This window comes from Eupeodes corollae, chromosome 3 (assembly GCF_945859685.1).
Source record: "Eupeodes corollae chromosome 3, idEupCoro1.1, whole genome shotgun sequence".
In the NCBI taxonomy this organism is placed as follows: Eukaryota; Metazoa; Arthropoda; class Insecta; order Diptera; family Syrphidae; genus Eupeodes; species Eupeodes corollae.
In genome coordinates this window covers 15,136,570-15,163,751 of record NC_079149.1, presented here as the reverse complement: position 1 = coordinate 15,163,751, position 27,182 = coordinate 15,136,570, and the positions used below count along the sequence as shown (strand labels likewise).

Genomic DNA, 27,182 nt, shown 5'->3' with positions numbered 1-27,182 from the left:
CAAAAAATTATTCCGGATAGCATTTTATTTCGCTCTGTTTGTGCATTGTCCGTCGTCTCCGTAGTATGCCTTTGCCTTTTTAATCAGTTTTGCTTTTAATAAATAATAAAAAGAAAAGAAAATAGCCATCAATTAAAGCAACTCATGGTTTTTAAAAAAATAATAAATAATTCCAATGAATAGAGAAGCATTTCAATTGTGAAAGTGAAAGTAACCCAAGTGTTGAGTTAAACAAGTGAAAAATAAGTGAAGAAATTCCGATAGAAGCAGAATCATGGGAGCTGTGTTGGCAAAATTTAGAGTAAGTAATTCTGTTTCTGTTCCCAAATCCAAAATACGTGGGCTCGAAGTTCCTCTTTGGGTTTATGCAAGAGCTTCTCTGGACCGAGTAAATACAAACTGCCAACGAAAGTGTGCGTCATGATGATGATGATGAATCGCGTAATCGTCTCTGGACCGTGCCGCCTGCCGCCTAATGCCTTTGTTTACTGGTTCTTTGCATCTCACAATGTCTTCCGAGCTATTTTAAGCCTTTTCTTCAAATCCTTTCTATAAATAGACCTCGTCGTGTGTTGCATACACGGACCGAGTCGAGAGCACACGACCAGATCAACCTTGAGGCTTGCCTGAAATTTCACGAGTATAATCCCAATTTATTTATGCCCCAGACACAATATTATGGATTCACAAAGGGCACCCAGCTGCATTGACCCTAATTCTATATTCGCCCAAATGCAAATTTCTAGATGTGTTCTCCCGCCTCTGCCTCTACCTCTCTCTCTGTGCCTTGCATTAGTCTTCTAGCCGGCTAAATAATTTGTGTGCGATAAAACAAAATTCAATGACAAGACAAGTGTATCGCCGTCGTCGTTGTTGTGTGTCTTTCTTTCCCAACACTTTGCATATTCAGAGTATGTAGTCATAGTCATAGTCATATTCATAATTCAGGTTCAGGGAGGGAACAAGAAACTATTGAAAAATGTTGTTATAATTTTTCCCAATCACTTTTTTCTTATCGCCAAAAATCTGAGGAATCAAAGGTGAATTTTATCTCAACCAATTGCGTGTTTTTTATGTTGTTGTTTTTTGGGAGAAATGATGAAGTTTCTATTTTAGAATTCCATAATAGATGTACAACGGCCAACTACCGACGACGGACGGGTGAATGCCGTCAGCTCAGTTCAGCGCAGCGTCACATATCAGCGGGCAAACACAATGTAGACACTCACTAAATAGCGTAGGCAAGTCGCAAGTGCATTCGGCTAAGCGTTAAGCTATTTTAATAGTTTGTTATTTATTGTTAAGTGCCTGAACAAGTTTTTAGACATAGTCATGCCTTGAAAATTGCTTTTACAAAGTGAGGTAGGTAAGAGAGTTGTTTTAGGTACGACTCCGAAGGCTTACAATTAGACGGACTGAATTTTGGATTACTCATAAATTTAATATTTCAGATAAAACAACTTTTGGAGATGCCTCCTTACAGAGTAGAAACTTCGAGTTTAACAATGTCATTCATGAAATCAGCATTTTTTTTGCAATTTTCGATTCAATTCGTTTTATCTCAGAAGTGTGCTGATTAGAGGGTTTTAAAAATGGATTTTTGAAACTTGCAGGTTAAAATACAAATGAACATAACTAGATACATACAGTTGCTCAAAAAAGAAAGCGGACACTTAATGTTTTCGTCGTTTTTTTATATATTTCATTAAAAATTGTTCAAAAGTGTTCATATGGATATTTTTTCAAAGGTTTGTAGCCTTGCACTTCAAATGCATGAAAAAAAATGATGAATGACTAAAATAATTTCATTTGTTTATTCCAAACACCAAAAAGAAATCGAACACTTGGCAGCACTGCACTTTCTTTTTATTTTAACGGAACTAAATGAACATTTTAGTTATAGTATGCCGTAACTTTTTTGTTATGCCAGGCCAGGAAACCAAAATATATTCAATTTTTAAATGGAAGTCAAGACGGAACGACAACGTGGTTACACATCAATAGAAATGCGAAAACTTGTGATTAAACATTTTGAAGAAGGAAAATCGGTTCGTGGTATAGCAGAAATTGTAAAAAGAAGTCATTCTACTCTAGGGGACGTTATAAAGAGTTATACAAAAATAAATTCTGTTAAAAATGCCTCAAAATCTGAAAGACCAACAAATTAAGTGTTGTCGATGAAAGTTAAATTGTTAAGCAAGTGCAGAAGTTTCCTCTAATAAGTGCACCAAAATGTACTGTTGAGGTAAAACAATATTTAAATAAGGATGCCAATCGGGAAACTGTAAGAACACAAAAATTAGGTGGCGCAACAGTCCGTAGAGCACAAGGGCCTAGTGATTTACAACCCTCAACCATTCCTGTGTGCGAGTAATTGCAGGGATGGAGGGGACCTACAGTTTATATGCCTAATCCGAACGCCAAATTTGAGAAAACACTTTTTCATGACAAGAATTACTCTTGGAGAATTTGTCAATTCCTCGCAAGAGGCAATACCCGTGAATAAAACTATGTGGCACAGGCGGGGATCGAACTCAAGACCTCTCGCATGACAGTCCAATGCACTAACCATCATGCCACGGGTACAACACAAAAAAAACCGTAAGAATAGTTTTACGAAAAAGCAATTTCCATGGAAGAGTTGGCCGTAGGAAGCCGTTTATTAGCCAGCAAAACAGCATAAAGAGAAAGAAGTTTGCATAACACAATCAAAGTAAAGAATTTTCTTTCTGGAAATGTGTTTTGTTTTAGACGAGAGTAAATTTAATTTATTCCGATCTTAGGAACAAACATATGTATGGAGAAAATCAAATGAAGAGTTTAGGGAAAGAAATATGCGACCAACTGTGAAACATGGAGGAGACTTAGTTATGGTTAGGAGTTGTATGTTCGGTGCTAGTCCAGGAAATCTTGTGTTTATAAACGGAACTATGGACCAATATAAATATATTTAGATTTTGAAAGACAATTTAAACCAGAGTGCACAAAAATTGTGAATCAGAGATGAATATTGTTTTTTCCAAGGCAACGACCCTAAGAACTCAAAACACATGCTTTTGGCTCCTTTATAACTGTCGCAGTGTGCTTGAAACCCCTCCTCAGTCTCCAGACTTTAATGTGATAGAATACCTGTGGAGCTATTTGGAAAACCAGCTGAAAAACTACACCATTTCAAGCAAAACGGACCTAGAACTTAAAATGTGAAAAATGTGAATGGGACAAAATTCCAGCTTCTTTTTGTGAAAAACTTGTCCAAGCAGTGCCAAAAAGTTTGAATGCGGTAAAAAAGAGAAAAGGTCTGCCTACAAAATATTAGTTTATTGTTATTTTCTTCATTTTTTTTTTTTTATTTTTGCGAAAGTGTCCGATTTCTTTTTTGATGTAAAATATGCTGGTGTTTTTTTAAACTTAGATTTTAAGAAACCGTTCTTACGAATACATTTTCGTTTGTTATATTTTATGAACCTTAAATAAGAAATGTTTTAAATGTATAAACCCTATTTCGTTAAGTTTGTTTAAGATTGTTTATTTGCGGTTTTAAGTGGAAAATTAAAGCTGTCCGCTTTTTTTTTGAGCAACTGTAGATTGTTTCATAATTTAACTCTCCATATAAACAATATACATACATACAGTTATGGCCAAAATAATAGGAACAAAGGTTACTTTTTGGTTATTTTGTCTTCAAGACAACGAATTTAAAATTAAAGCACTGAATTTTAATCGTAAATATTTTGCTAATGTTTTTTAACTTTTGATTTTTAAAAATTAAAATTGTTTGTTTAGAACTTAAAGTCTATTTCCTGCAAGCTTTATTAAAAGTTGTTAAATAATATAATAATACTTAGAATACTTAACAATCTTCATATTTATTAAAGAGTAATTGTGTTTATTGTGTAGCCATTCAAAATTAGGTCCAACGAATGGACTGCTGCGATCGCAGTATCCACCTGAACGAGGTACTTACAGTACTGTGCAAACAAAACTATAACCGCCTATCAAAAAAGAAATCAACATTCGTATATATAAAAGTTGTTCCAATCAAAATATTTGTATTGCCTTAGAATTTGTATGTGGCATCTTACTGTTCATAATCTTAAAGCACTGATCCACAGGCAAATTCTACAAATGCACTGCTTTACAAAAACAATGATTTCAGCCGTGCAATACATTTGCAACTGGTGGCCATTTCTCTTTTCGTCTCATTTTCATAACAGTTAATCTGTTTTTTTTTTTTAGATTGGTAAGCTTTACGTTTAGCTTGATTTGTTCAGTTAGTTTTAGCCGAAATTTTGATCGATAAGACGGGTTTTCAAGATAAATTCTTTTTAAATAAAAAAAGAAGATTTTGTTTGAAAAAAAGCAGGAAACAAATATTCTTCGGATAAAAAATCCAGAAATTTCAAAGAATTATTTCATTCACAAATCAACTATTTATAGAAACATCAAAAGTGGAAAGGTTTTATGCCATCATAGAGTTGGAAGCCTCGAAGCACCACAGCAAAAGATAATTGAAAAATAACAAATTTCTTCCGAAGAAACCACATAGCATCGTCTACGAAGCATAAATTGAATTAGGTTACCCATTGACCAATCAACTATGAGACGCTGCGCACTGCAGACCGGAATGCGTGGTTTTCAGATAGCAAAAGAGCTATTTATTTGAAAAAAAAATGTGAAAGCTCGTTTGGCTTTTTCAAAAACGCATCTCAATTGGGGTCTCCAAAAATTGGAAATGGTCTTATTTTCTGACGAATCAAAGTTCAATATGCACGGATCGGGTAGAAAACGAACATGTCAGGAGGCCAAGAGGTGAGAGGCTAATTCCAAAATACACTAAAAGGACGGTTAAACATGGAGGTGGTTCAATTTTGGTCTTGGGCTGCTTCTCTGGCCAAGGAATCAGCTAACTCAACAAGTGGAGGGCATAATAAAGTCTGAAGACGTCCCAACATGACAATGATCCCAAACATAAGTCGAAGTTGGCCACAAAGTGCATTAAAAGAAAAAAGATTGTGGTTTTACTATGGCTAAACCATTCCACAGACCTAAACCCAATAGAGAACCTGTGGGAAATTGTGAAGAGAAGAATTGGGAGCAACATTTTGTAAGTACAAAAGTGACCTCTTCGCTGGAATTTATTGGCAGTGGAATGACATTTCAAAAAGTGTTATTAATAACCTTATAGCTTCGGTACCCAGAAAATATACAGCCCTTATAAAAAATAAAGGGTACGCAATTAAATATTAACATTTCCTTCCCTTAAAGTAAGAAAATAGTTTGAAATTTGGTAGTGAGTTCTAAATTGCAAATGTTTTGCACAGCAATTTTATCAACTATTAAATTATTTAGTTATTTATTTTTTGTTTAAGTAAAATGTGTCAATTTTTTTCCAGCAACCATATCGTAATATAAAAAAAGTTTAGAAAACTAAAGAAAGAATTTTGCTGTTTTATTTTCTAAGCAATTTTTTTTAATGAAAAATGTTGAAAGTTCTAGTTGCAAATGCTTTGCACAGTACTGTATACATATTAATTATGGTGCTTAGAAAGCACACGGCGTCGAGTCTGTAGAACGAGTGTGTTAAAACTGATTTTGCTTTAAATGTGAATATAATGAAACTAATTGTTCAACTGATTATAATAGTGCTATTTTAAAAGATTTGCAGCCAATAAATAGTGGCAATATAACCGTAAATGCAGCTAATATTCGTCACAAATTTTGTTCTTATTTTAACACTATTGGTAGTGTAGATTGGCAAGATAAATATGTATAAATTTAAAATTGTATGAAATAAAAAAATAAAAAAAAATACCTTTTCTGTCTCATCGTAAGTGTTGATACCATCAAGTTGAGTTTCTTGATCCCGCTTGATTCCATGTTATTGAAGTACCATAAATTTGGCACGTATACTTCGTCGGTACTTGCTCCCGATTTTTTACTTTTCTTTATTTTGCTTAGCTCCCTTCTGTACGAGGATCTAAGCGCGTTATATTTTTTTTTTTACAATGTCCAAAGTGGCACTTTCATCAACATCCTTATATTTTTGTAGCATGTTTTCAAAAGCTTTTTTTTTTCAATTTTATTTATATTTTTCGCTTTTCATATCCCAGATAGCAACCTCATTCTGCAGCAATTCTAAGAACTCCTCTATAAAAATGTGACTTACCGTTCCATCTTTCGCGATGTTTACTCGACAACATTCATATGAGAAATGAGAATTTGTTCGCTAACATCGCCATATACGACGAACATGACAGCTAACGAACATGAAAAAATCGAAAATTTTCGCCAACAGCGAGCGGTTCGCATACAGCGAGCGGTTCGCAATTCGCATACGAGAAAACAAACAGCGAACACGAGCAGGTTCGCCGAAAATGTTCATCGTGTATGCCTAGCTTTAGTGGATTACGATTCGAAGGAATTGCAACTTTTTCTTGTCTGTCAAGTTGCAAATATGCTGGCTTCAATCCAACAATTGATATTTTAACGACTTTTAAACGAACATCTAAGGTGAAAAACGTATCATGTTCCAAAATTTTTAATGGTCCCGCATAAGGTAAAAGAATTGAAGCTTTTATGTAATTGTTTCTGATAAACGTATGTGTCGATGTCATAAGATCTTTGTCTAGAAAAATCCTTTTTTTTGTGTCGCATGTCCTTTGTTGAGGTCTTAACTCTCCTAGAAATCTGAAATCAAAAACTAAAAAAGATTATTAATCTACAATAATGTCGCAATGTCTGGAACTACGGAAAACTTACAAACATTTTTTTTTACAAAATGACGACTGCCTAAAAAAAAAAAATTACCACTCTTTTGAACATTCTTCGATTTGTTAAAAATAGTAAAAATGAAAATTTGGGGATGGCCGTAGTTCCGGACTAAGACAAGTCCCTAAAGAAGACTCTCTTAAAATTTCAAGTAAATCGGTTCGGCAGAACCTGAGAAATCATTGGTATCAGATTCAAAAAGACAGTTCTGAGAAAAACGCGTTTAAAGTATCCCATTTTGTCTTTTGTTCTATTAGTTGCAGCCCAACCGATTTGGATGGCTGCTCAGCAAAATACTTATTTCTCCGAAAATAATTTGAATTTGGGAAAATCCTCTCGTAGACATATTCTTAAATAGTTAAACGATGAAAATATGAAAAAAAAATCGATTTTTTTTATTTCTAGACCAGAATACCCCCTTAAGCTTACTTTTTCTGAAACGAAAATTTTTAACAAAGTCGCTTTGATGACAATATTTTTTGAGCTGGGCCCTACTATTTAACTCGATTCTACAATGAAATTGCTCGAATTCGAAAAATTGGTATTATGTATCTATTTTACTACTTTCGACCCAACGAGAATTGAATAGTTCTAGTAACGCCAACTATATTCTTATAAACTTTCGAATAAACAAGAAACTACGTAACTCGAAATTAGAATTCAAAATAAGGCCAAATCGAAAATAATCACTCTACATCAAATGTGTTTGCGAGCGCAGTTTTTTTTGTATCAAAGTGTAAGTGAAATGTTGAATATGAGTTCCATCTACAACCCTAATAACATCAGGAATTAGTGATTTTTGGCAAAAATAGCGTTTGGACTTTGGTTTCTCTTCCTCATTCATTTCAAAATTCATCATCAGCGGTCACATGACTCTTTCGATTGAAGTCAAAACTTCGTTTTTGTCACCACCGATTTGGTTTTGTTAACCTATCGTTGCCAAAAAAATCAATGCTGCTGATAACTTAATGATAATCGGAACAGCATTTTGTCTTCTTCTGTTTTTAAAAAGACGATAGCTCTTAACAAAACTAAAACCAAAGTATATACATATGTATGTAAATATTTTTTATTAAGAATATACAAACAGTTTTTAAACTCAGCTCAGCGTTCCATTTGCTCGTACCGTTCTTCATTTCCTTGCAAATTCAACCAAATTCCAACGGTGTCCATTTTTGTAATAGTTATTCTTGTCCAATTTTTTTTTTAAACTGTAAAATAACTCGATACTCGTTCGAATTTTTTTGAAAACAAGTTGGTATTACCGGCTTCTAATTCTACTTTCAACGTAGAACTATTTGAAAGTATGTAGAATCGAAAATGAGTTTCGAATAGAATCAAAAGTAGAATCGAGTTACATAGTAGATCCCCTGGTATTAAAAAATCGACTGGAAGAACTGTGCTATGTACCAATTCTCCAAAGTCTTCTTTTAATGTTGATTGAAGTATCAAAAAAATGAGTGGACATTTTTTAACCCAATATTTTGAATCACTGCAATTGATAGCTGCTTTTAAGGTTCTATGGATACGCTCTACCATCGCATTTGATTGAGGGTGGTACGACACGTTGTCACCAATTGATTTGTTCTAATGTATTTGCATAACTCTGAGAAAGTAGCTGATGTAAATGGAAAAAACATTTAATGCTTAGTTTAAAAATTCTTGTAAAGGGTGTCCCAAAATTAACGCAAGATTTGAATTAAATAGAAAACGCCGTTTTTAGTCTTTTGATAGTTATATTTGTATTGACTCGTAAAGTACATAGGATAGGGTTATGTAGGGAATAACACATCGGACAAATGGCCTCCACGGCTTTGCATGCACATGCGCACTCTTTTGTTGAAATTTTCCAAGATCGTTCTGCATAAATGTGTCTGAATTTCGTTGATGCAGCGTTGAATCTCCTCCTTTAATGCACGGGTGGTTGTGGGCTTGTTGACATAGACTTGTGATTTCAAATAACCCCATGAAAAGAAGTCTAATGGTGTTAAAGCAGTAATTGAATTGTTTCAAGGGTTGTATGACATGTGGCACCGTCTTGTTGAAACCCCATATTGGACACATCAATATCATCCAATTTTGGCAGAAAGAACTGTAATCATGTCGCGATATCGAGCCACAGTAACAGTCACTTCTTGACCAGCATCATTTTCAAAAAAATATGGCCCAATTATGCCTCCAGCGCAAAATCCACACCATACAGTCACGCGTTGTGGATGCATTTGTTTTTCGACAATCACATGTGGGTTCTTCAAACCCTAAATGCGGCAATTTTGGCAATTGACAAAGCCATCAAGATGAAAATGTGCTTCATCGCTTAGGATGGTTTTGCTCGAAAAATCAGGGTCCATTTGTTGATGTTCAATAATCCATTCAACGAACTCTCTTCTCTGTCCATGGTCATTAGGCTTCAATTGTTGTGTTAATTGAATTTTGTAAGCATGAAGACACAGATCTTTGGTGAGTATACGCTGTAGAGAGGTTCTTGAAATTTGCAATTCTTGTCCACGACGTCGAATTGAGGTTCCTGGATTGTCAGCAACACTCTCATGCACTGCTTCGACATTCACATTTGAACGGCTTGTTTTTGGACGACCAGTGTGTTTGGCGTCTCCAACGGATCCAGTCTCCATGAATTTTTCAATTAATCTCTTCATAATCAAGACACGTTGTTCTATCGTGTAACGTTCCATTTTTAATAACCCTATACTGTTAGCTGTCAAATTGCTTTTTTTCAGGGTTGCCAACACTTCACTGCACAAATGGCGGCAAATTCAAATCTTGCGTTAATTTTGGGACACCCTTTATAAGTATAACCGCACTTGAAAAAACGCGTTTTATAGAAAACCTACAATAGGAGTGACTCCTTACTATTTTTTTTATTGAGTATGCCATTTGGAATAACGAGATTTTAGTGTAGATTGATAGAAAGTCACTTACGATTTTCCAATCCCGTTTCCAATCTTTTGTGGTTTGCTGGTAGATTTGGAGCTGGCACCATATTTCCCCAAACAATCACTCTTGGTTTTTAAAGCAAGTTGAAATCAAAACTACTAAACCCAATCGGCAAAAAATACACCGAATTGGATGTAGCATTGATTAAATGCCTTTTGTCGCCACGTGTCAGCGTCTACAGATATTTTTATCCCATAAAAATCTGGATCCGAAATGCCAAGATTTTGCCTTTTGCAATTTTGCTTAAATGCGTGACATGTGGCATTGTTGTTTTTTATTTGAAAGCACTTGACTGAATGCAGCTTCCAAATGATTTGCATTGTGCGGTTATATATTTGCAATACAGGAGAGTAAAATACGGTACTTTATTTTCTTCTCAATTTGCTTGATCATTGATGAAACTCAATAAAAAATATAGTAAGGAGTCACTCCTGTTTTAAGTTTTCTATTAAAAGCATATTTTCAGGTGTGGCTATACTATGCAAGGCACTGTTTACGACTTTTTCCAAATTATTCGATCTACAATAAGAATTGGCTCATGGTCTGGTCACCCAGGAGTCGCCTCCAAACTGTGACCTTGGTGTTAAACGCTTCTTACATTGGGCGATAAACAAACATTTTTCAATTCATTTAAAAGCAAATACATATTTGTTTCAAAACTTTAAAGTGCATTTCGTCCATCCTTAACGATTTAAATCCATCATGGTTTATGAAGTAAATTTTTGCAAAATTAATCTAAAAAGCTGGCAAAACCACCGCGTAAGCTTTTTCCATCTGTCCTATTCTACAGGTCTCTTTCCGAGTGGATGGAAAACTGTATTTTTCTAGCCTAACTATCGTTCAATTGGACTTACGTGCCTTCTTTCCAAAGTCATGGAAACGCTGCTTGATTTTCAGCTTAAGAACTATCTTTAAGAACGTAAGCTTCTTAATGATCGACCGTATGGCTTTTTTTTTGCAATAGGTCCACTGGTGATCTCATGGTTTATCTCACCGAACAAATCTTTACATAGTTTTGGAGAAAGTTGGATTATTGCATTTGATATTTCAAAGGCATTTGATTGAGTTTGGCATCAGGCTCTCTTATCGAAAATTATGTATTGATAAATCTCTTCTTTGTTGGGTTAGAAATTACCTTTGAACGGCCCAATTCACGTAGCATTGGATGATTTCAAATTTGATATCATCAAAATAAATATTGGTGTGCCCCAAGACTCCGTTTTGTATTCGATACTATTTCTTTTTTTTTTTTTAATTAATTTTTGTCTAAAACCTCTTACCCACTAAATTGTTTCACTGATGACAGTACCCTCAGCTTTTCATATTCGTTTTTAGATTTTCATCCTAAGAATGTAAGAAATGTTTCTATTATTTTAACCATAGCTGTAGTTAATAGAAAATGATTTCGGCGACCTTCTAACCCCAGTCTGGGTTTTGAATTTCATCTCGATTTATTGGTCTCGTCGTTTCAGTCAGTTGTTGTGGCGGTTGATTTTTAAGTGTAATTCGATAAATTAGAATGAGGACAACAAATTGATTTTCAGTTATTGCTTTGTGCGTAGAATCGTGGCGTCCATTAACATACATTATGTTCTGTCAGCAATCAAACTTAAATAAGTTACAGTTAAACCACTAATGAGCGTCTAACTTTAGGTAGAATATTAATTTTTTGGTTGAGTAAAGAAAATGAAATTATAAATAACTACTACCTATTATAGAACAAAATCTTTCAACTAATAAATGCTTCGGGTGATAAAGCGATTTATAATTGAGTTCTTTTATTAGAGAATTTTCTTACTTAGCTCGCAAAATTCATCCGAGGAAAGTAGATTCAACTTGTTGTCGTGATATTTTTCATTTTGGTGTTTCAGTTTAGAGTAACTAAGAGTATATGTTGAAATAGTTAAGGAATGAAAGTTTAAGTATTTTACAATCACATACTTGAAAGCAGAATATTTTAACACACAAATGCCCAAACAACACAATAAGAAAAGAGAAGAGATTATTGATACTAGTTTCTTAGGCCTAGCGGAATCTTGAGCAGTGAATCACTTTAAACATTTATGGAAGCTTACACGTATACAAGGTTTTGCAATAAAAGGTTTTTCATTTGATATTCCAAACAAATTGTCTTTCTTAACCTTTAGCGGTCACAACTCATATAGACCACATAGTGGCCAGACAGAATAACTCACTACCCAACGAGATGTGTGGATTTTCTAAGACTTAGCTGCTTTTAGTTCTTCAACATTTCTTATAGTTTTGGTTGACACACTGGAGTAATCTACTCCAGGCCAAAGAAACTAACGGTCAAAGCGCCGCCATGAATGTTATTTGTTGTATTTAATTAAAAGGTTTAAGATATCTATTAACACCTTCTATAAGCCTGTGGCCGCTAAGAAGTTAAGAGAAATCAGTAGATTCGTATTGTAAAGATTAACATTTTCAGTCAAATCACCAACACGGTTACGTTTCATGAAATTTGTCAAGACCAATTCGCAAACCTGCGATTTGACTTGATTGATATGGAGCATTGACATAGATCTTATATTTTAAGTGGCACTAAAGAAAAATGTCTAAAGGTGTTAAATCATCTGATATTGGTGGCAAATTGTGACCATCAGGTTCAAAATTTACTTTGCACAATTCCGATTGTTTTGTTGCTTGTGTGGCACCTAACTCCCTCTTGTTGGAAATAAATATACATCGTCCACATCAATATGTTCCCATCACGGCCATAAAAAAAACATTAATCACAACATCATTTTCAAATAAGTAAGGTCCAATCATACCTGCCACTGCCAGCCCAAAAACTGAGAGACTTTCCTACAACAAACATTTTATTTTTCGAGCTTTAAGGGTTGCAATCCTTCTTATTTACGAAGCCGTCAAGTTTAAAATGGACTCGTCAATGAAGATGTTTTTTGATAAAAACGGGATAAACGGTTGCTTAAATTTAAAATTCTTAAGAAGTACGTAACAATTCATAATTCGTCTTCGTCAATACTACGGGCTGCAGCAGAAATAATATGAAATATTTTGAATTGACTCACAAGCTTATCCCAACATTTGAAATTTTTGAACCAGTTTTGATATTGCCAGCCGAAACGGTGACTTATGTTTTGAAAACTATGGGTGGAAAATATTTACCACTTTATTCGTAAAAAGTCACGAGCTTTTGTAATGTAATATTGTGCTTACAAATCATTCGTAATCTTCTTTCTGATGTTATAATCTGCGGAAAAAAAATTGAAGCACGTAAAAGAAGTATTGTATTGTTTGCCGGATTCTGAAAAAAAGACCCTTCAAATTGCGGCAACTACACAGGCATCAGTCTACTTAACATCGCTTACAGAATCTTCTCTGCTTTATTATGTGAACGTCTAAACCCCATCGTCAACAACCGCATAGGTCATTATCAGTGTGGTTTTAACCAGCAAAGTTCACAGTTGATCAAATACTTACATTACGGCAGATCCTGGAAAAAACCAAGAACACCAAATCGACACCCATCATCTTTTCATCGATTTCAAGGCCACATATGACAGCATCTACAGGGACGAGCTGTATAAAGCCATGTCTAGTTTTGGCATCCCTGACAAACTCGTCCGTTTGTGCAGGATGACCATGGAGAATTCACGCTGCTCCATATAGGTTGGAAACCATTTAACAGAACCTTTCGATGTCAAAAAAGGTCTTAGACAAGGTGACAAGGCGCTGTCATGCGATTTTTTTAACATCGTGCTTGAAAGAATAGAGCAGAGCTCACACGTCAACGCTAGAGGCACTATCTTTCAAAAGTCAATGGGACTTTTGTGAGTAAAAATGGGTTTAACGGTTAATGAGGCAAAAAAAGTGCATGCTGTCGTCAAGAAAGGACATACAACACCGACGTCTTGGTCAAAACGTAACCATCTACAGACGTAACTTTGAGGTAGTCAAGGACTTCGTCTCAAAGCGTCGTTATGTAAGACCCTTATCATCCCCGTCCTGCTATACGGTGCAGAAGCATGGACTATCACAAAAACGGATGAAAGCACCTTATGTCTTTTCTAGAGAAAGGTTCTTCGTGTGATCTACGGTCCCGTATGCATTGAAGGGGAGTGGCGGAAAAGATGGAACGACGAGCTGTACGGGCTGTACAGCGACGTAGACTTAGCCAGAAGGGTTAAAGTCCAACGACTAAGGTGGCTGGGTCACGTAGAGCGCATGGAAACGAATGCTCCGGTCCGGAAAGTCTTCGAATCCACACCCACAGGACAGCGAAGTAAAGGAAGACCGCAGATCAGGTGGCGCGCACAAGTGGAATGTGACTTCACCCAACTTGAAGCGCGAAACTGGAGACATCTAGCTAGGGACCGAGCTTGATGGAGAAGTTTGTTGGGTGAGGCCCTAGTTCACACAGGACTGTAGCGCCAACTTTAGTAAGTAAGTAAGAAAAGGAGTTTGTCTCTGAAATCGGTAAAGATCCTAGTAAGATACGTTTAGGCCTCGCACAACCAGTCGGTTACGATTCAATCGCAAATGCGGTAATCTTAAAATTAAAAAATCACATTACCGACAGACTACAGTTCTTGAAGAATCATTTCGATAAGCTTATTAAGTAATGTGCGAATGGAAGTAAAATTGTGCAGTATAGTGCCTTTCGGTGGCACAACCCAAATACAGAAAAGTTTTATTATTTCATTTTCAAAAATGTTGCTCCTTTTTTCCCACCAACAACCAATAATAATTAATAGAGCATAAGTGACTATGGAAGGGTATTTTGTGCCCATTCAATCCAAATAATTTTTTTGAATATAGTACTCGTGGGGTTTTGCTAGAGATATAAGTTTAATTTCTTACAAGACTAGCTCCTGTCATGAAAAATGCTTCTCAAATTATTTTTTCGGATTCTGACTAAAAACTAGGTTTCTTGCATCCCTGGTATTATTCGCACACATAAGTGGTTGAGAGAATTGCAAGTCACTAAGCCCTGGTTCTTTAAGAATTTTTGCTCCACCTATTTTACTAAAATTAAACTATACATGCATTTGTAAAGAAAAGTCCAAAGAACTTCATGTACCTAAAATTCAAATTTTTCCAATTTTAAGTAAAATGAAAAATAAAGCACAATGTAAAATTCAAAAACTAATCAACCCCAAAGTAAATACTGTAATTACAAAAATACATATGTTTGTTTTTTTTTGTTTAAATTTCAGAAAGAGAAGAGCTCTGCTGATATCTTGGAAAAGCTCGAAACAGAAATCAATACAATTGAAAAATATTCCCTCAGCACACAAGAGAAACAAAGGCGTTTGGTTGGACATTTTCTAGTCATATCAATCGGATTATATGCGATTGGATTCTTTATTATATTTTTTGTTTTCTTTCCGACAACATGGCCGGATCGTATAACATATTCAGTGCCATTACTCGCATTTCCATTAATGTAAGTATTTCGTTTTCGTCGTCTTCTAGTTATTTATTATACAAAATTATTATAATGTTATTTATTTTGTTTGTTTTTATTTTACAGAATATTTTTAGTAAGAAGATTACTTGCTTGGTTTTTCCAAAGAAAAATCAACAAAAATTCAACAAAATTAGTAAAACTGCGAGCTGAAAAAAAGAAGATTTTAGAACAAGTCATGGAAAAAGAAACATATAATGTAAAATATATATTTTATTTAATTGATGATCACATCGAATAGTGACTTAATATTTTTTATTTTCTTTTTCTCTCTCGTTAGGTTGCATCAAAACTTCTCAGCAAGTATGGAGGAGACAAATCTTATGGAATCAAGTCATCAGTAACCGGTAATAAAACAATTAAACATGTTTAATAATATTTATTTTTTGATGATTTAATACTGTCAGTTTTTTGTTACCATTTTAAAATTTTTAATTTAACACCTAATATAAAATAAGAAAGTAGTTAAGCTTTATACAAAGACTTGTTTTAAGAATTACACACGAATATATTTTATCTCATAGGGAACTAAATATTTTGTTTATTTGAATATTGTCGGTGTACTTTTTCTATTCAATCAATTTTACCATTTTAAATAAATTATTAAACATACTTGACTACGGAGAAAGATCAATAAGATCTACACAAATATATAGCATTCTGCCACACGACATAATCATTTTGACTGAAATTAGATAAACAATACATTCTTCTTTACGGAACCCTTCGATTAGAATTATCAAGTGTACAGAAGTGATACACTTCTTAAATGACATCAGCACAGCTATCTATCTCCTATTAACATGTCCTCTACCAACGAATTCTTGACAATTGACGGTCTCTCCTCATGTGGACTAAGCCAATTTAATGGGATTGCCAACAACAACTTCAACAAGATATTGGACCTTATATTCCTCTCGGACACACTCAATGCTGATATTGCTGTAAATTCAGCCAATACCCTACTTGTCGAGGAAGGCCGACATCACCCAGCATTAGACCTGTTAATTTAAATATATGTAATGTTCCTAATTACTAAATTAATTAAGTTGGCGCTATAGTCCTGTGTGAACAAGGGCCTCACCCAACAAACTTCTCCATCTAGCTCGGTCCCTAGCTAGATGTCTCCAGTTTCGCGCTCCAAGTTGGGTGAGGTCAACTTCCACTTGTGCGCGCCCCCTGATCCGCGGTCTTCCTCTACTGCGCTGTCCTGTGGGTGTGGATTCGAAGACTTTCCGGACCGAAGCATTGGTTTCCATGCGCTCTACGTGACCCAGCCATCTTAGTCATTGGACTTTTAACCTTCTGGCTAAGTCTACTTCGCTGTACAAAAGCCCCATTGACATCACGCTGAGTTCTTCCGATTATGTCAATGTCATCTGCATATACTAGTAATTGGACAGATTTTTGAAAGATAGTGCCTCTAGTGTTGACGTGTGAGCTCTGCACTATTCTTTCAAGTACGATGTTAAAAAAGTCGCAAGACAGCGCATCACCTTGTCTAAAACCTTTTTTGACATCGAAAGGTTCTGTTAATTTTTTTCCAACCTTTATAGAGCAGCGTGAATTCTCCATGGTCATCCTGCACAAACGGACGAGTTTGGCAGGGATGCCAAAACTAGACATGGCTTTATACAGCTCGTCCCTGTAGATACTGTCATATGCGGCCTTGAAATCGATTAAAAGATGGTGGGTATCGATTTGGTGTTCTTTTGTTTTTTCTTGAATCTGCCGTAATGTAAATTTTTGATCAACTGTGGTCTTTCCTAGTCTAAAACCACACTGATAAGGACCTATCCGGTTGTTGACGATGGGCTTTAGACGCTCACATATTACGGCAGAGAAGATTTTATAGGTGATGTTAAGTAGACTGTTTCCTCTATAGTTGGTGCAGTTTAGAGGGTCTCCTTTTTTTAGGGTCGGGCAAACAAAACATAGGTTCCATTTATCGGGCATGCTTTTTTCCGTCCATATCTTACAGATAAGTTGGTGCATGCTCCTGATCAACATATCTCCAGCTGCTTTGAAGAGCTCGGCATTCAAGCCATCCGCTCCAGCGCCAGCGGCCTTATTAGATTTCAGCTTAGATATGGCAATCTTTACTTCGTCTAAGTCGTGAGGGCGGGATTGTTGGCTTTCGTCGTCTATGTTGAATGGATCATCCGGACTGACAGCGGAATTCAGTTTGTAGTCGCTTTTATACAGTCTGCAGAAGTGGTCCTTTCATATCCTCAGCATTGACTGCGGTTCCACTATGATGATTCCACTTTCGTCTTTGCAGCCTTCGGTTCTAGGTTTATGTACCTGTGAATTTCGTTTCACCTGTTCATAAAACTTTTGAACTTCATTCTTGCTTTTAAACCTCTCAACATCTTTGACCGCACGCTTCTCATGCCCTCTCCTTTTTCTTCTGAGAAGTGTGTGTTCCTCTCGCCTCTTTTGCTCATAGAGCTCATGAGCAGCTCTCGTCCTTTTATGCAACTTCGCTTTGCGTGTCTGTTGTTTGGCTGCAATTGCCTGCCGACATTCCTCATCAAACCAGGCCAGCACATTAAAAAATAAGCTCAGTTAGTCCATTTTCATTAACAAAACTATATAATATCAACAGTAACAGATTGATTTTTTCTCCAATGAAAAACACATACATAACATCAAATCCACAACTACTCAACGAACACAGCCATCGAGATACAAATGCAATATCAATGGTACCAACATTTGAGAACGAAATAACATAAGATCCACTCGAGACACGTATAAATGCCAAACACCCATCCATAGTAAGATTCTACTCTGCATTTTATCGTTGTTATTCATACGATCGATATTGTTTTTGCTATTCGTGCAAAATCCTACTATACTATGGGTAGATTTTCTAACAAAACACGGGGATTATAAGTCCGGCCAATTTGAAAAATGCTGTATTGAAGTATAAAAATATTATGAACAAATTTAACAATACTTCTTATGCTATGGTAAGATTCGAGAATCGATTACTTAAAGGTTTTTCCCGATCATAATCATGTGTGGAATTATTTTTGGACCATTTATAATTAAATTAACATTATTCGCAAATTCGATTGAAGCGTTCAAGTTCCTATAGTATTGCTTTGATATAATAATGTAGTTTGGCTTTGAATGAATTTAGAACGACAACCGTTAAGAAAACAAATAAAAAAGACACAATTTTCTTATATAAAGATATTCTATTACTTTATTAATATGTTAAATGCAAAAGCGCTTATGTACAGGGTGCGCCATTAACATTTCGTGTAAATTCACAAACGCGATCATCCCTGTAGCACGTTCATAAACGCAAATAATTGGCATCACTTAAAATGTTAATTGTTCATTTTTGCAAAGTTCGATAAACTGATGCACAAATATAAACAAAAAAAAACCATCAAGAATTTTCTTGATAAGTTGTTGATGTCGTAGCGATTTGGAGCAAAAATGGCGCAAAAAGACAGTGAAAGGATTTAATCAAATTCTAATTTGTTTATAATTAATTAATTTGATGAATTTTAGGGAATATTTTACCAGCGCACAAATTAAACTAGTAATAGAAACCAGATTAAAATATGAAGGGGAATTAATTGCCGCCAGAATATCAAAGTCAGTATTGCGGAGAAAAGTTCTAGAGGAGATTTATTAGTATCACGTCCATCGTAAAGCAAAGATTGTTTTTAAAAGTAAAACTAGTGACCGTTTTTTTGTAACGATTACTTCAAGTACTTTGATTACCGGAGTAACGATTACCAGTCGAATCAATTACTTCTAGTCACTTTTGGATTAGCATTTTGAAGATATTTTTGGATTTGATTTTTTTGTTTTTGATACGAAATACATCTTAATGATACTGAAACTGATTACGATTTTAATAATACTTGTATGGGTTTCTGAATTTGTTAATATTGTTAATATTTGTTGCATTTATTTATACAGACATTAAGAATTGTACAAAAAGATCTCGTCAGCAATGTACCAAAAACGGAACAGGAAAATCAAAATCGAATTGGTGGCGCTGTAGTCTAACTTCCATATTTTAAGCTCCAATTAATCAATATTAAAAACAAATGCTACTTATTTACCAATAATGGACAAATATCAACTTCTACGTTCTAAGATCAAACTAATTCATTTGTATATAACTAAATATTGTTACTAAACTAAGAGTTATAAATATACTTTCTGAGTGCAGGGCATTATGGATAGAAAACACAGTTTATTGAATAAATTGTGATTAAAGTAGTTGTATAATAAATTAAAAACAATGTATTGCCAATGAAAGTTTAATAAAACTACTAACTCGGTTAATCAAGCAATCATTATTCAATGGACAAATATAAATTGATTTATTCTTGATTTAAGATCTAGATTTTAAGACAGATGCAGCAATAAAAACAAAATGAAGTTGCACTAATATATTGAAAAAAAAATCCAATCCGTGTTCCATACCCCACGAAAAAAATATTTTTGACGATAATCTGAATTTACCCATGGAAAACTCCATAGGAAACATGATTAATGAGCGCTGCGTAATTATTATTATTATCGTTATTATAAGCTTTTACTTGCCATTATTGATATTTTGTACAATATTTATTAACATTTTCTGTTTCTTTTGAATTAATTACTATATAAAATTGACATAATTTTTTTTTGTTAATCAACTTTAATATGTGAGCAAAGTTTGAATAAATAAATGGATGCGCGTCAAAATTCTATGATCTGGCATAAGCCTCCCCAATGTTGCCCAAAAATCTCTATCTTTTGCGTCACTGTACCAACTTTGTCTTTCTTTAAGCAAATCGTCTGCCCGTCTTTTCTTCGGTCGTCCAATTGGTCTTCTGCTTTCTGGTGATGGCCATTTTGTAATGATTTTTATTCATCTTTGGTCATGTATTCTAGATATATGTCCTGCCCAATTCTATTTAAGGAGTTTTGCTCGTTCAACCACGTCGTCGGTTAAACCAGTTCTTCGTCTTATTTCTCTATTTATTACTCTCTGGCTAATTCGTAGGTTAAGTAGTTTTCTTTCCATCTTGGTTTGGCATTTTCTTATTTTGTCAAGTAAACTTGAAGTCAAGGATATAGTCTGTAACCCTTACGTCATAACAGGTAGAATAGTAGAGTCTAGTATATATTTTCGTGTATCGTCCCTTAGATTCGATTGTAATATTTGTTTTAGACTCCAAAATTGTTTCCAACTATTGGTAATGCGTCTAGAAACTTCTCTTTTTCTTGGTTAATGAATGACTTAGTCTGTGCTAGATAAGTGTAGTCTTCTACATATTCTATGTGTTCCTTATCCAGCAATATGTCATCTTTAATATGGTTAGTCATTATCTTAGTTTTTGACTTATTGATATGAAGTCCAACTTTCTTGCATTCATTTGTCAATTCTAAGAGCATATTTTGTATTTGTCCGTAAGTTGATGAAATGAGAACTATGTCATCAGCGAATCTAAGGTTGCTCAAATATTGTCCCCAAATATTTATTCCATATCTATTCACCTAGTTTAGTTTCTCCTAGTTCTTCTTTTCTATTTCTTCTAGTACGGCAGAGAATAATGGTGGTGACATTTCTCTTCCTATTATTTCGGTTTTTATTTTCGCCACGTTGTCTGAATATATATTTTTCAACGTCCTTATAAAGATATTTCGTCATGTTCTACTAAATCAAATGCTTTACTGAAGTCAATATATAAAAGATACAAAGGTTTTTTAAATTTATTAGTTTTTTTCAATTAGTTGGTTCATTGTTTGTAGATGGTCTGTTGTAGAAAAACCTTCTCGGAATCCTGCTTGTTCCCTTGGCTGATTTCTGTTTAATGTGTCCTTAATTTTTGTGTACATTACTTTGGAGAACAGTTTATATATCATAGACATGTAGCTTATTGGTCTGTAGTTATACTATGTCATCTTTATTTCCTTTTTTGTGGATAAGCGTAGTTGTAGCTTGTTTCTATTGTTTTCGATTCTGCTGTGTTATAAGTATGTCATTAAAAATCGTGGTCAAGACTGTAGAAATTGATTGTTTTCCATATTTGAGCATTTCTATTACAATACCATCATTCCCTGTACACTTATCTGTCTTTAGATCGTCAATTGCTTGTTCAATATCTGCTTTTGTAAAAAGTGTAACAGTATTTAAGTTGGAGTAACTGTCCGCCATCGATATATTATCATCTTTTATTTCTTTTGTCGATTTCAAAAGTTCTTCAAAAAACTTGGTAGCAGACTTATTTATATCTCTCCTATTAAGAGCATTGTTATTTTTGTTCTTAATTGATGTTACCCACTCTTTTCCGTTGTCAAGAAATGATTTTGTCTTTTTAATAGATTTTGTGTTGCTTAATATATCTTGTATCATTGTTTCGTTATATGTTTGGATATCATTTTTCGCATCGTCTTTTATGGTTTTCCGAAGGTATCTTAGTTCATTTTTTTCCTGGTCTGATAAGTTGTCCTTGTTTCGTAGGTTATCTCTTCTGATTATCAGCGCTTTAGTGTCATTTTTTAATTTATCAGGTTTTGTAGTAACAGCAGTCATGATTGAAACTTTCACCGAGTTCTTTATTATCTGTTCTAATGAATCATATGTATTTTGAAAATGTTCGTTTATTTTATTTGTAGTTATATTAAGTCTTATTTCTTTCTTAAGCATGTCATTATATTTTTCAATATTTTCGGTTAGTATTATTCTAGGAATACTAAGTGTTTGTTTGTTTCTTTTCAGCGTATTATGGTCCACTTTTATTTTTGCTCTTACTAGCCTATGGTCGCTATCAAATTTAAAATTATTCAATACGGAGATGTCGTTAATAGTTTTCGGTTTATTTGTTAGAACTAAGTCAATTTCGTACTTTGTTATCCCATTCGGGTGAATCCAGGTCCATTTCCGTGTTTCTCTCTTTTTGAAGAAAGAATTTGCAAATCTGTGATTCGTCTCTTCCAGCCAATTTATAAGTAGGTCTCCTCTTTTGTTTCTTCGTCCGTATCCAAATGGTCCCATTACTTCTTCATCGTTGTCAATCTGTTTCCCTAACTTGTCGTTGAAATCTCCTATAACATACATTATCTCCGTTTTTGTTTCATTATATACTTTGTCCAATAAATTGTAGAAGTTTTTGTGTTTTGTATTTTTAAACATAGGCTACATATCCTTCACTAAAAATCGTACATTTATTATTCTGTCCTATGAACTCTTTTTGATGAGAAATCCAACTCCATGCAAGCCTTTGGTCTCACCAATGTAACAGAATATATCATTCTGCTTTTTAATTATGTCTTGTCCAAAAATTCTTAGCTCGGATAGTCCCAGTATATCCCAGTTGATTGTTGATGATGCTATTCTTATTTCTGATTGTTTTGATTCTGTAGCTAATGTTCTTACATTGTATGTACAGATGTCTAGAGGGTTTTTGGATTGGTCTTAGTTTGATGGGTAGTTTGGAGGGAATTGGCCGTCAATTCCCTCCGCTGCGTAATTAAACGAGGATTTGTAATACTTTTCAATTTAATTTGATAGCCAAATTATGTAAATCGACAAATAAATAGTTCTGAAACAATGTTTCAAAGATTTCTTTTTTGGAATAAGAAAAACTAAAATATTTTCAAGATTGATAACAAATCAATACTTTATTCAACTCAGCTGTAGTTTATTAAATAGAATTTTCGGATTTCTTTGAAATGGATTTATTTTAGAATTTGAGACTAGCTCCAATTTATTTTCGGCATCACAGCAATATATTTTGAGAATGTTGGTCTACTTACTTACTTAAGGTGGCTCTACAGTCCGGGCAGACCTGGGCCTCAACCAATATGCGTCTCCAGCCAGCTCGGTACCTAGCTAGCTGTCTCCAGTTTTGCACGCCAAGTTGGTTGAGGTCCTCTCCCACATGGGTGCGCCACCTGAGTCGCAGTCTTCCTCTACTGCGCCGTCCCTCGGGATTGGATTTGAAGACCTTCCGGGCTAGAGCGTTGATGTCCATCCGCTCTACATGACCTAGCCATCTAAGCCGTTGGACTTAAATTCTGCTAACTAGGTCAGTGTCGCTGTACAGCCCGTACAGTTCGTCGTTATATCTTCTCCACCATTCTCCATCTATGCGTACGGGACCAAAAATCACCCGAAGAATTTTTCTCTCAAAGCATCCTAAGACGCTCTCATCTTTCTTTGACAGGGTTATTTTCCTTTGATTTCAGCGCTGGTGTCGTTGTCTGTATTAATAGCGGTGCCAAGGTAGACAAAGTACTTAACTACCTCAAAGTTATAGCTGTCCATGGTGACGTTTTGTCCAAGACGTCGTCGTTCAGTGTCCTTTTTTGATGACAGCATATAGTTGGTCTGCCCTCATTGACCACTAAACCCATCTTCTTCGCTTCCGTCGCAATGCTCAAAAACACTCCACTGACATCACGCTTTGATCTTCCAATTATGTCAATATCATCTGCGTATCCGAGTAATTGGATGGACCTTTGGAATCGCCTCTAGTGTTGACGATTGAGTTTTGCATAATTCTTTCCAGAACGATGTTGAAGAAGTCGCATGACAGTGCGTCCCCTTGTCTAAAACCTTTTTTGACATCAAATGCATCGGTAAGATCTTTTCCGACCTTGATAGAGCAGCGTGCATTCTCCATCGTCATTTTGCACAAACGGATGAGTTTGACAGGGATGCCAAAACTAGACATTGCTCGGTAGAGCTCTTCCCTATAGATGCTGTCATACGCGGCTTTGAAATCGATAAGGAAATGGTGGGTATCGATTTGAAGTTCCTGGGTTTTTTCCAAGATCTGCCGTAGTGTGAATATTTGGTCGATAGTGGACTTTCCTGGTCTGAAGCCACACTGATAAGGACCAATAAGGTTGTTGACGAATGGCTTTAGACGTTCACATAATACGGTAGAGAGGATATTATACGCAATGTTAAGGAGACTGATGCCTCTGTAGTTGGCGCTGTATAGAGGGTCTCCTTATGTATCGGGCACACTATGCTGAGATTCCACTCATCGGGCATGATTTCTTCCGACCATATTTTGCAGATGAGTTGGTGCATGCTCCGTACCAAGTCATCGCCTGCTGCTTTGAATAGGTCGGCAGCGATGCCGTCAGCTCCAGCAGCTTTGTTCGACTAAAGTTTAGATATAGCTATCTTCACTTCGTCAAGGTCGGGTAGGCGAAATTGTTGATCTGCGTCGCCGAGGTTCAGATATCCGATTTATAATTGGAGTTCTTGAGATATGGCCGACAAAAAATGTGTCCCAAGCATACGGACGTGCAAACATACAAACATACTTACACGCACCACATTGATTTAGATTCCTGTTTCAGGTTTTATCAAAATCTCCCTATAACCTTGTGAAATTTAGTCCTCTTCGTGCCTAATTAATAACTAAAGTAACGATTACCTAGAAGTAACTACTTTTCGTATCACTACGTAAACCTTTTTGTTAATCAACATCGCATCGTAATCAGCTGAGCAACAATCAGCATCGCAAAAAAGCAGTGATGCCTAATCACTACCAACAAATTTAACTTTTTTAAATTTAACCTTCAACACTGACTCTTCTATTTTCCAGCCATTATGTACAGATAAACACGATTTTGAAACTTCATTCAGTGCAATTTTAGCCGAAACACCAGGCATTCGCCGCCTTCAAACAAAAATATTTGTTTATTGGTTAAGAATTTCGCTCTCTTGTATCAAATGGGTAATCACTTAGTTTGAAACAAATGGCATAAAATATCCTTCAAAAATCTTCTTCATTTGTGAAAATCTGCTGGAAATATGAGCACCCTATTAATCACTGATTCGTTGTTTTTTTTTACTTTAGTTCGTCCTACAATTTTTAAATGAAAAATGTTCGAATGTATGCCTCCATTAGACCTAAGCCCACAAATTAAAAAAAGAAACTAAATTTATATCAATCTTTTTTTTTCTTAGCTCCAACACCACAGCCAAACAGATCACAAACAACAACAACAACAACGGAAAAGCGAATTCTCAATCTCAACTCCAGCTTAGCTGCTTTATCAAACCGCCCAGGTGGCGGTGGCGTAGTTGGACCTGGCCAGCCTTACAATAATCAAATAACTATCAATCAATCACTGCTTGCTGCTGCAGCAAATATTGGACAGTCAACAACAATTAGTCCCCTAACACCGCGCTCATCTTCGATAACAAACAACACTAGTGGCGCTCTAAGATACAGAGGACCTGGAACGCCTCGTAATAATTCACTTGCGTTGCAAAATACTCGGCCATATCCAATAATCAATCAAAAAGCTCAGGGCTTACTCGAAAAGGTTGTTGATTACTTAATAGGTGATGGTCCACAGAACCGTTATGCTTTAATATGTAAAGAATGTTTTGCACATAATGGTAAATATATTCAAATTATTTAAAGGCAACAAAAATATAGTTTTGTGTCATGTTTTCTTGTAAGGAATGGCACGACAAGAAGATTTTGATTATGCAACATTCCGATGTGCATTTTGCAACGAACTTAATCCATCTCGAAAGTCACGACCGGTGGCGCCGAAACTAACGAGCGGCATGAGTCCGCTCCATAACCGAATGATTGCATTTTCATCACGTAACAGTGGTTCATCGTCGGAATCCAGTGACGATTCAGGTGGGTAAACTTCGATTGTCAAATGAATGTTTAAATAAATGTTTTTCTTATTCTAGATGTTCCTCGAAGAGGAGTTGAGAATATTACATCGCCGCAATTCACACAGTTAGCAACTGAAAAGAAGGAAGAACCAGAATCACAAAATAATAATGAATATTCAAATTTGATTAGCGATTCAGTTCCGAGTGAAGAGAAAGAATCGAAACCATCCAGCGAAGCAGATGAGCAGAAGTCTGCAGATCTTGAAGTTGAAGAAAATAACACAGAAGAAAAACTAATCACTGAAGAAAAAATCATTGAAAAAGCAATCGAGGAGAGCGAGACTAAATAATTTATTATTATATATTTAACTTAATAATGTTATGCATACTATTATTTTAATTATTATACATATATTGTTCAATCTCCACTCTTTATTCCACAAATCCATTGAAATTAATAAGATTACATTTACCGCTGTACGGAATTACTAATGCTTTATATTTTAAAAATTATTTCGCAACCAGTTTCAGATTGCTTTTTGAGTTTATATGCGTTTTATGTAAAGTTCTCTTCAAAGTACAGGGAAACATTTGCATGTATTGTGTTTAAAATGTTTAACTAAATCTAATTCCAGTTTCTTTTGCTTAGCAAAGCTAACTTCTGAGATATGAAGTTCAATTAAAAAGCATTTTGCTCAATATTTTAGTTTTGTTTTAAACAAAAACTATAAAAAACATTTTTGGTGTTGCTTGCATTTCGAAAAAAAAGAAAAATACTAAACTCTGGCTATGTGGAATAAATGTCAAACATTTTTAATTTTGGAAAAACAAAAACAAAACAAAAATAATTATTTCTTTTTATGTTCCTTGTTAGAAGAACATTTATTTATTCTTATCTAGCGAATGAATTTTGATATCAATTTAGTGTTATGTATTTTTAAAAACGACACTGTTTCTCTTTTGCAAAATCTAATCTATTTTTAAGTAAATTACAATACTTCTGTAAATCAATTATCATTATTAAATTGTTCAAGAGAGAGAAAAAAAATAATATTTTAAAGAAAAGTGTGTCCGTGTGTGGACTGTTGAATTTTTTTAAAAATTAAATTTATTGAATTTGAGAAAAAGTTAAAAAAGATATGTTTTTTTTTCGTTTGATTTCAAGTTATAGCTTACAAGACTTCCAAAATCAGTAACAAAAGTTATTATGCTTTTGTTACTTTGTGGAAACTTCATTTATTTACATAATTAAAAACATTAACAAAAAATTATTTTCTAATAAAAATATATAGAAATTCACAGCGACAAAACTAAAATTTTTTCAAAAATAGGAGATCATGTTTTATTAGGCGTAGCCACAGAATTAGCACAAGATTTAGGTTG

General features: G+C 34.8%; 1 protein-coding gene across 1 annotated transcript; it reads left to right on the top strand.

The window, feature by feature from the left end:
* Positions 1-26,221, top strand: LOC129951018 (endoplasmic reticulum junction formation protein lunapark-B). The gene is made up of 7 exons (XM_056063008.1): positions 1-301; positions 14,925-15,154; positions 15,242-15,374; positions 15,456-15,522; positions 25,128-25,565; positions 25,630-25,818; positions 25,875-26,221. Exons 1-7 carry the CDS (start codon positions 275-277, stop codon positions 26,147-26,149), a joined length of 1,359 nt encoding a protein of 452 aa, XP_055918983.1. The 5' UTR covers positions 1-274; the 3' UTR covers positions 26,150-26,221.
* Positions 26,222-27,182: the final 961 nt, after the last annotated feature.